We start from the raw sequence: 10998 nt of genomic DNA on the forward strand, positions 1-10998 counted from the left end.
TGCAAATGTTTGCTTTTCTGCTACAGTATTCACTGAAGTAGTGGAAGCCAGCATTAGAATAGGCTTTGCAGCAGAGCCTATTCTATTGCAGGTATCTAACTATCCCATTCCACAACTGCATCAGCCAGCAGTCTGTGATGTACTTATTTCCTGACTTCTATCTCTTCATGCATGCTGTAACATGCACATACTCATTCAGACAACTGAAATTGATTGATGCAATATGTTCTTCCCTGTAAAATACTTTAATTCATTTTTATACAAGAATTCTTTTACTCCCTCAGAAAAGTTCCTCGTCATATATTCCTTTTTCTCTCCACTACCACTTGTTTAGAGGAGAAAGATTCTTTCAAAACTAGAAAGAAAAAAATGAAAGTAAACTGAGCAAGGCATGATATATAATTTATGCAAACTTTGGTTCCAGAATTCTGCTGTTATATCTGTAATTAAATTCAGATAAGTGATATGGTATTCATTGTGAGATTTTTTTTATGTCAATATATATTAAAAAATTCCCACCCCTTATTTTCAGACTCTTTTAGAAAAGCTGGAAGAGCAAGATGTTGATGGTTTCACAGATGCCGTCAAAGAGTATGACTCTATCTCACGACTAGATTCTTGGTACACCAATATCTTGCTTCGCATAAAAAAATCAATGCAAGAAAATCCAGATTTATGCTAAGTGTTGCTAAAGTTTTCACTTTTATTCATTCGCTTTATCGCAGAACTGTTTAGTGAAAAATATATTTGCTTTATTGCATAGCTCACATTTGTATTTTCTCTTTGTTTTGTGCATATTAAATAATGTGAGAGGACATTTTTTTTAATAGGAAAACCACACATTGTTATTACAATCAACTCTCGATTTTACCTCCAACTCTAAATCATGATTTATTCAATAGCAATAAATAATAATAACAATAATAATGATAATAAAATACAGGAAGGAGGAATATCCTGTATTATAATTAACCAAAAAGTACTCCTCAGTTTACCTATATTTTCTTGCAGATTCATCTGAAGAATAAGTTAATTTGGTTATGTTTAATTTATGCAATATGTCACAAATAAATCAATATTTGAAACAATAAAGATTATACTCTAAATAATGGAAAATTCATTAGAAATAAAGAAACTTTTTACAAATAACCACTTCACTGTTTCATTTTCTCCTGAATTCAGTACAAAAAATGTCATGTTTTTACAGTATTTTTACTCATTTCACATATCTAGTAGGTAAATATTATTTTAAAAAATTGTAAGTATTTTTAAGCATTTTAAAAAATTGTAAGTATTTTTAAGCATTTGAAACAATTTTTTACTTCAAATAAAATAATGTTTTCCCTGGAAGTTGTTTTTTCTTCCTACATGAGTGCCTAACAAATAAGCTACATTTACAGTTGTGTATATATAGTATAAAAATACAATTATGTTTGACTGCAGTATGCAGTATGACTACCAATCGATGCCACCATTTACTTAGCTTTTTTTTTTTTTTTCTCCAGAGATCTAATTTAGTGTGATATATTTTAAAACAAGGTAAGGGGCGTAGTCCAACAACTCAGTCCAAATAAAAATACCGAGTCTCTTTTCTAATTCTTTTGCTGTTCTAATTTTGTTTTCTGTTGGTAAAATCAGTTCTAAAAATGTCTTTCTGCTAGTCTTCGTAGGCTGGTAAACATCCAGGAAGCCCTTTCCTTTACATTCTACTGTTGCAAATCTTTCAATCAGTCAAGCAATACTATTCAATCAAAACTGTAGATTGGTATCTTTACTGCTGTTTCTTAGAGAACATAAGCATTCCATAAACAGATGTTTAGAAGAAGTCATCTAGAGCAGCGGTCATCAACCCTTAGAATTTCACGGACCACTACATATATAATTTTATATTTGGCAGACCACTAATATGAATTTAAAAAAGAAAATACATCTATACATTAATAATCAGCAAACTACGCATATTTCATTCACATTGAAAAATTACATGAAAAGTGCATAAATCTTACCTTCTTGTACAGAAAGCTTCACATTTCTATACCACTGAAAAGGAACTTCATGGAAAACAAGAAAAAACTGGCAAATGCAGAGCAATATCAATAAGTTGACAGTGTTATGTCACCAATTTTTAATTATTGTAAACATAATAATCATCGCTTACTCAGCAGTAGCATCCTAATCAACAGCTAGACAAAACAAAAACGGAAACTTCCAGTGATGCAATTATAAACAAGAATGCAGATGGTTCTCATAAAAATCCATCAAGATGCCTATTGACACTGAGAAAAACTGTAATTAATGACCACAATAGCATATGTTTATAATTCAAAAGGAAGGAGAATTCCAGTTTGTGCTGTTATTGATAATAGCAGCATATTCATGGATGCCAACTCTCACTTTCAAACGTCGCTAGATACACCTGCAAAAGTAGCTAAAGTGTCGACATATTCAGAAGGAATTTTACTAAAAGTAGTAACTAAAATAATGAAAAAAAGTATAATCCATATTCCATAATAGGCTTTGTTACTCTTCATTTTTTAAACTGAATCTTCATAAAAATATAAATAATGTTGCAATTTTTTGCGGGCCATCAAAAAGTTTTCACAGGCCACCGGTTGGCAACTGCTGATCTAGAGAACTTTCATTACTAACCAGACTTATTTACAGACATTTCAGAATCTGAATCACAAGAAATTAGCTACATACATTCTGAATCAGCTATTACTTTATGGTAAGAAACAATTTTAAGTACTTGTATAGCAATAAAGTTATCAAATCAGCAGTAAAATACATGCAGAAGTTAAACACTGAGAAATAAAAATTCATTAAGTCGTGCAATTAACGTGAAAGAGGTGTACACTTTTGAACCAATTGAAACAGAGCAAAATAGACTTTACAAAATACCACTTAGAGGACATCTGTTTATGCAACTAATTTGATATTAAATGTAGGAAAGATAGATGTAAAGCAGTAAAAGAAACAGAGAAATGAGATCACCCATGCAATGTGTGGGCAAATCAGTGAAGGTCCAAAAGCAGCACTTGTACAGCACACAGGCAAAGCATGCAGGTGGTTAAACAACAATATTTACTGTAGAGCTTAAATAATGTCATTGTGTTCAGATTCACATTAAAAGTATATAAATTATATTATTAATAGTAAATATTTTTTCTCTACAATTTCAGGTAATGTACAATTAAATATTTTATTATTAAATTTTAGATAAAAATATCTGCTAATTACTGTGCTACCATCTTCTGTCATTGCTGTTGTCTCACGTGTAGGCCATTTCGCTTAATTCTGATAGTAAACTTTTTTTATCATTTGAAATAAATGAACTTAATTTCTTTGTAGGCAGGTTACTCCTGGTTAATCGAGATTTGATTGTAAATTCATTTTTCATTTTAATGAACAACAATTATGTGAGACTGTTGATTTTTCACAGTCTTGACAATATTATTTGTCGCATTTATTTAATGATGGTTGGGTTATTATTTCTGGCTTGTTTCCAAGGTGTACATTTCCATCACATTTTTGGAGTATCTCACCAAAGTGTTTTTGATGCCAAAGTGTTATTAATATTTTTGTGTTAATTGGAAATTTCTATAACAATTATATGCATTTTTGTTGTATTTTATTAAACTTATGTATATACTTAAATTATATATATATATATATATTAATGTTGCTTCAGTATGGTAAATTAATTTGAAATATATTTATACTCGTTATGTATTTAAGATATAATTTTTTACACAATTATTTGAACAGTGAAAGTAATTTTCCAAAGTGGTATTATTATGAATATTTTTCTGTGCACTTTTTCATTTTAATTTATTGCATATTAAAATATAAATAATTCATATATCTGAACTGTACATATGCAATAGTAGTTTATTTCTCTATAGCGAGTTATATTTGACGTAAGACTGTTAATCTTTAGAATACCACAAAATGTTTTGGAGTATAAATTAGTGATAAATATTGATATCTCCATTACTAACTGTTCTGTGCAAAGCTTTGATTTTTGTGTGATTATACTTAAAGAAAAATTTTCCTCTCTGCACCGAAAAGCACTAAAACAAGGACTATATTGCTTAAGCCTCTGACTTTTTTCCTTGATCATCATGTCAGTTACATCAAGTTAGTCAAAGTGTTAGACATTAATATTTTAATTTTGAGTTTAGTTCAAGCAATGAATGAAAGAATGCTTTCAGAATTTATTGATATTTGAATAATTTTATCTTAATAAAATTTAAATTAAAAAAAAAAATCAGATTTTTCTTCTCCTGATGATTTTTAGTGTACTATGTCCGATTCATCTAAACTGATTTCATGCCTTTCAGTGGTCTATAGAGATCTGTTCAGTTTTATCAGTACTTGAAGTGTCTTAGTAAATGCATTAAAGTACTTAGTTCCTTATATTTAATTTTATGTTTGGTGAAAGAAATTGTTTGTTTTGGTCATGGAAGATAAAGGAACATTATGGAAATTGAAAACTGAATTTTAGTAAAAATTCCATGACATGTATGTTCTCTTTCTACTTCCAAATACTTAATATTGTTGATTTTTGACAAAATAATTTCTTAAACATGTAGGTATGTTTCCATATTTTTGATTTTATGTTTAGAAATAAAATTGCAGAAGCCCATGGGCTTACATTAGAACATAATGGAATTTTTAAATATAAATATTGTTTGATATTTTTTAATAAAAAGTTAATTACAGTCAATTATTGATTACTGGGGTAATAATAGTTAAGATACCCCTTTTTAATTCAAAATTACATTTAATCCGAGCACAGTTAAATATGAGAAAGAGGATTTAATTTAAAACAGGGTTCGTACGGTTCTTAAATGTCCTTAGGTTTCTTGGAATCGAGTTTTCGTCCTTAAATGTCCTTAATTTTGGCTCTGTAACCAGCTCTTATTGTATATCATTTCATGCTTATTCTTAATGTTCATATTACTAAATAAAATTAGAGTTTTTGCTATACATTCCAAATGCAGTTAGTTTTTTTAAATAACAGAAATATTTAATTGAATCTGAAAATTCTAGAGGAAACGTATTGAAGAAATAAACTGAATACATAATTAGAAAGAAAATTACTATTCAAAGATATAAAGTTATTATTATATAAGTTAACCAGTTGTTTATAATTTCAACCTTTATTAGAACTTCCCCTATCCATTACCTCACCAGAATGTAAATCAGTTAGATAGTTTTTAAATTGATGTATTTGGATTGGAAGTTAGAATGTGTTTCTGACCTCTGCTTGCACACTGCATTAGTTCCTGCCAGCTCTGATAATTTGTATTTATTTATCTCTGCAGACATTTGAATTTTTTACAACGATTACTGAGCCAGCTTCTATTAAAATTAAATTGTGTAGTCTTTGGCTGCTAGTCCAAATTTTTAGTTTGAATTTGACTGTTCCTGTTTAATTACATCACTGTTACGAGATGTAGTTGATTTTGTTAGCATAAGAGCGTGCCTTTATGTTCTGAGTTCTTTTTAAATAAGAGACTTATTTAAACCTTTATCTGACTTTGCAGTCACTTTGAGACATGGCAATAATTTGCTTCACGTCTGTCTTTGAACTATTCCACTTTTAACAGATGAAGTAAATGTGATAGATACATACTGCATGCAGAAACTAGTGGGAACATTGGTTTGCATGTTGAAACAAATTTCTAATTGTTAGAAAAGATGCTTAAAGAAAAGGAAATTAATATAAATTAGCCAAAATGCCTAGGAAGGCTTCAGATTAAAAAGGTGCATAAATATTTTGCTGTGAGTTGTTGCTACTAAACATAAATGGTTGTATAACAAAACATAAATGTAAAATTTTGTAGCTTTTAATGTGCAATTATTCTAATATTGTTTAAGAATCAATTTCATAAATTACAAGTATTTTAAACTGTGAAATGTTATTAGAATGCGATTTTAGTAATGCAGTTTTAACAATATTTTAAAAAAATAAATAAAATTCAATAGTGGCCATTAAATGCAATGACTAGGGGTATCTAACTAATTGCTCACCCTTAAAAGTTATCTCTGCATATTAAAGCAAGTTATTGCCTTTTATTAATTCTTACCATGGTCACAAGACTTTTAACTTTCCAAAAATATCAGCTAAATATGCTAAACACGCCAACCATAATTCATTAAATAAACATTTTTCCAATTCAAATTTTGAATCACAGAGCAAAGTCTGAATTTCTGATAGAAGTTCAAAACGATTTAAAACTTTACTTTTGAATAACCACCATACTTCGGAAGGTAACAAAAGCGTTTCGTGTCCATTGCCGATCTCTTGGCATAAAATCGTAAATATTTTTTAATTTAAAGCTCGGCTTTAAAAAAAGTTTATAATTTTCACAGCTTGATTCAAAACAATTTTCAGGTTTTGGGGGATTGTTTTGGCTACTAAAACTTCACAATGTGTGGAACAGTGTGTAAATTTAGTTTAATGTGCAACTTTCTTTATTTGAGAAATAACAGCGGAATGTTTTCCTGTTAAAGCCATTGACTGCATACACCAGTGAACTTATTCCAAGAAATATCATTCTGAGACATAAAATTGTTAGTTATTTTGAAAATTCTATTTGCAGTTGCTGTATCATGAAGAGATTCACAAAATAAATTCTCTAGGGAACCTATTCCAAGAAATATCATTCATTATGAGACATAAAATTGTTAGTTATTTTGAAAATTCCATTTGCAGTTGACGTATCATGAAGAGATTCACAAAATAAATACTCCTCGACAATTAGTTTAACTTCTTCGAAACATATGTAAATTAATAATTGAACAAAGTTCGTTATATCGGTACTTTCATCCTCTTGCAATGCGAAATATTCACTGTGTTTAATTTTTGGAATAAGTGTGTCTTTTATGGAATTTGCCATTTTATCAATTCATTGACTTATTGTATCATTTGATAATCAAATATTATTAAGTTCATTTATTCGCTTTTTCATTGAATAACATCAAAATGATATCTTTAGCTGCTGGAAATATAAGGTTTTTTCTCTAACGGTGTGAGCCTGCTCAGTCTTGACAATTCTTAGGCTTACTAAGTAACTAACTTCCAAAGCTTTTTCACTTGAAGTAACAAGACCTTTCATTATTTGTTTATTATTTTTGAACTCCTATAAATTTCTCTTAAAATATTCTTCAGATTTATCCTTTAAACTAACAGGCTTAGATTCAGGATGTTATGGTATTTAATTTTTGTATTCAGTAGTTAAAAATACTCTGTTTCTTTGCATACCATCTATTTTTCTTTTGCATACCACCGGTTGAGAGCCCCTGCTCTAGACTGAGCAAGCACATTACAAAATGAGACAGAAAAAAATCAGCATAAACCTAGCTGTTAGTAAAACGTAAATAAAATGTCACTAATCTTCTTTTAAATACGTTCAACTTTTGTAAGTGTAAAATATTTAACGCTACTTGATAAATTTTATAAAGTTGATTTTTTTCTCAAATCTGTTTTGTAAATATATTTAATAATTGTGCATCCTACGTACAGATCTATTTTATTCTTAGGATGGTATTACAAAAGTGAAGTTCAGGCATAGATAATATCTTTAATTGAATTTATTCAGCTCCCATTTGCTGATAGGTCCTTAATTTTTTCATTAATTGGTCCTTTAAAAGTACCTAGTTTGTATGTGCAGAAATGTGTATGAACCCTGTAAAAAATTCTCTTAACCATTTATCTGTAGTTTTAAGCTATTTAATCTGGAATATATGCTCATTATGTAAATTAAATTGGTCTTCGAAACAAATCAACCCTCTGTAAATAACGAAAGAGTAAACGTCATTAAAAATGATAAAAGCCAAGTTATCAATAGCATTAAGGAAAGAATAAGAAAATTTGAAAAATGTCATCGAGTTTAGAAATGCTGGTTCAGACTTATTTATTTTTCAATGTGCAATGTTCATTCTTTCCAGGCAATGTGCATACTGTTGTGGATAAAAACATTTCTAAAAAAGTATGACATTATCGTTCATTACTATTGTTATTTCATGTGCATTTCTATTTTGTATCTTACATAAGCATTTTTGTTTTGCATTGAGTGTTTCGTATCGTAATTTTTCTGGAATTTCCCAATAAGCAAGCTTAAATTTTTTTGAACAGCCACAGGTTAATCTGCAGTTGACTGTGTGTATGTATGCATTTCATATGATTATCATTGTTGATATTCTTACTATCCATGATAGTCAACGGTGCATGACTTATTAAAATCCTGATATTTGTGCAATATTTTTCATGCAGGGAATATAGATGTCATTCTATAAAAAAACATAGTATCTGTAGGGGTAAAATGTTATTTAAATCTTCAAGTAATTTAAAATTCTCTTGCTGTGTGATATATTGATAAAGTGGGATGAATTAATTTGTTATTAATGAGCATTTAATGACATTATGCATGTAAATCACATATTTATGTAAGTGAGCCATTTGTATATTTTGTGAATATTTCTCCCAAATCTTAGTGTAAATATTACTGTTATTATAACCAATATTAGTGTAAATATATGTTTTTATTACTTCACTGTTAAAAGAGTATTTATCAAAAGCAGTAGCTCATTCTAATACCAGCTTAATGATTGTGTTTTATTGTATATATACATTATCTAGCTTGTTGTGTATGACTGAGTATTGTTAGCTGTACTGAGTTATATTTAACCAGTGATATTGTATCTGTAGATGGTTAACATGTGTTTAAAAGTTTATTTTAGTTATTTGAATTCCGAGTTTATTGACTACATTCCAATACTGCTTTTTTTTTTAATTAACTTATACTAATTTGTTTTATATTTAAATCTAATTTAAAACAGTTCCTATTTTTTAAATATATATTTAAAATGATATACGAGTTGCATAATTGTATTAAACTTCTGTATGTAATAAATTTAAGTTTGAAAAATCTTGCATTCTTGTGAAAATGATGTACAAAATTTCAAATAGCCGCATGACTGCATTGAATCAAAGTTTCCTGATGTGTGTAAAATGAATAATGCATGCTTCTATCATCATTTGTGTGTATTTTGAGTTCCTGCCACATTCATTGAAGAATACTGTAGATTCTAACATCATTAGGAGTTAATCATAAATAAATTCTGACATTATTCATTAAATTATTACTTTTATTTTATGATTATCCATGAGAATTCAACTCATTGACAAATTTGTGAATGACAAAAAATGTTTGTTAATTTGTCATGAGAAATTTAGGCAAATTAGAAAATTTTACTTATATTGTACATGATGTCCACAAAAGTTCATACCTAACCTTTATTTCCACAACCACTGATTGTTTGAAAAAAATAACTTCATTAGAATAATAATAATGTGATTTATAATGATTTTTTTGAATAATAACAATTCACTGATTTATATTGGGAAAAAAAAAAAAAAAAAAAAAAAAAAAAAAAAAAGAGTTTCCGTGATAAAAATGCAATGTTTAGCTTTTTGGAATAAAACTAATGTGATCCTATTCTTTAAAGATGTGTCTTAAATGTCTGTTCTAAATTCACTCCAAAAACACAGCGATTCCAGAGAAATGTGTTGCCATTTGGAAAGCATAAGGTATATTTTTGGTCCTTCCATTTCAATCAAACAGTTGCATGATTTAAATAAAGTGTTGCCACTGCCTGAAATAACATATTTTTTGTTCAAGTGTTTGCCATTCTGCAAAAATTACGGTATTTAAATTTTATTTCAAATTTTCTGTTATTAATGCTGCTCTTTGTGTCTGTTATTCATTACTAACTGCACTCATTAAAATCAAATGTTCATACACAGGCTTCATATGGTACTTAAAAGTCCTTAGGTTTTTTGGAATCGATTTTTAGTCCTTAAAAGTCCTTAATTTCGAGCAAATTCGGCAGGAGGTCCTTAATTTTAATCATCTGAAATTTGTCTTTTTTTTTACGGCTGCCATTTTGAAAGGGAATTAACATTTTGGACAAATATTTTTGGCGATTCATTGATAAATATAGTTAGTTATCTTCTGAATGGGTGACTAGGTTCGTGGATTATAATTTGTTTCTATTTTTAATATAAATGGTGGAATACTCAAGTTACTGTAAGTAAAATATAAATATTTATATTAATATTTTACTTACAGAAAGTAAAATATAAGAAGAGTAAGAAGAAGAAGAAGTAAAAGAGTAAGAAGTAAAATATAAGCATTTCGAAATTGTTTCCCTTTTCCTAATGAAGAGCTCTTAAACAGCTTTTCGTTTTGGGAATGTGAATTCTTTGTTAAACGGTTCCAAATTTGACGACTTATCAACATTTTGGTGATTTTAAGATCAGTTTCTATAGAAAATTTTTAATTCAGAAATCTGAGAATTCTTCGGAGATATTTTTTTTTAAAATTATAACATTGATAAATTTTATTAAAATAATGCTGATGTATTGAAACTGTATTCAATTAAAAACATTAAAATGAAATATTTTTCGCTGTCATTTTATAAAGTGACATTAATTTCCATTTTGGCAACTTATTATGCAATATGTTGAATCTGAAAAATAAACAAGGTAATAAATGCTTAAATTGCGTTTTAGCAAAATTTATGAAACAATTCTTAGCAAAAGCAAAATAGCTATGTAAATAATTAAAAATGCCTTCATTTTAATCTTTACATGGTGAGAGATTTCCCTGTACAATTATCTCAATATGCATCAGTTTTCTGTATAAAATTGATTTTATACTTTTTTCCTCTTATTTTTTTCCTTCAACATATTTCTGGCTTTCTGCTGTTACAGAATTTGTAGGGGTAATTTTTCTTTAGGATTTTAGACATTGCAGCTCTGAAAGTTTAGAAGGATTTGAAGGTGAGATTTACAGACCCACAAATCAAGAAGATTCCAGAAAAATGTCTTCATGGTATTAACACATAATGGATGTATTTCACAGAAAGTTTGTGATGAACTTTTACTTTTTTGAGAGTTTTCAGAAAAACAATGAAAACAATATT

At 28.4% G+C, this 10998-nt stretch overlaps 1 protein-coding gene across 1 annotated transcript in view; it reads left to right on the forward strand.

The window, feature by feature from the left end:
* The window catches only part of LOC118197430 (alpha-soluble NSF attachment protein-like), a 54113-nt gene extending 44963 nt beyond the window's left edge, over window positions 1-9150 (forward strand). The window contains exon 10 of the mRNA XM_035368944.2: window positions 533-9150. Coding sequence (XP_035224835.1) covers window positions 533-682 — 150 coding nt within the window. The 3' untranslated portion in view covers window positions 683-9150. The remainder of the gene's footprint in view (window positions 1-532) is intronic.
* Window positions 9151-10998: the final 1848 nt, after the last annotated feature.

Source organism: Stegodyphus dumicola, chromosome 5, assembly GCF_044657685.1.
Source record: "Stegodyphus dumicola isolate Sdum_Otavi_A_Nest chromosome 5, ASM4465768v1".
NCBI lineage: Eukaryota > Metazoa > Arthropoda > Arachnida > Araneae > Eresidae > Stegodyphus > Stegodyphus dumicola.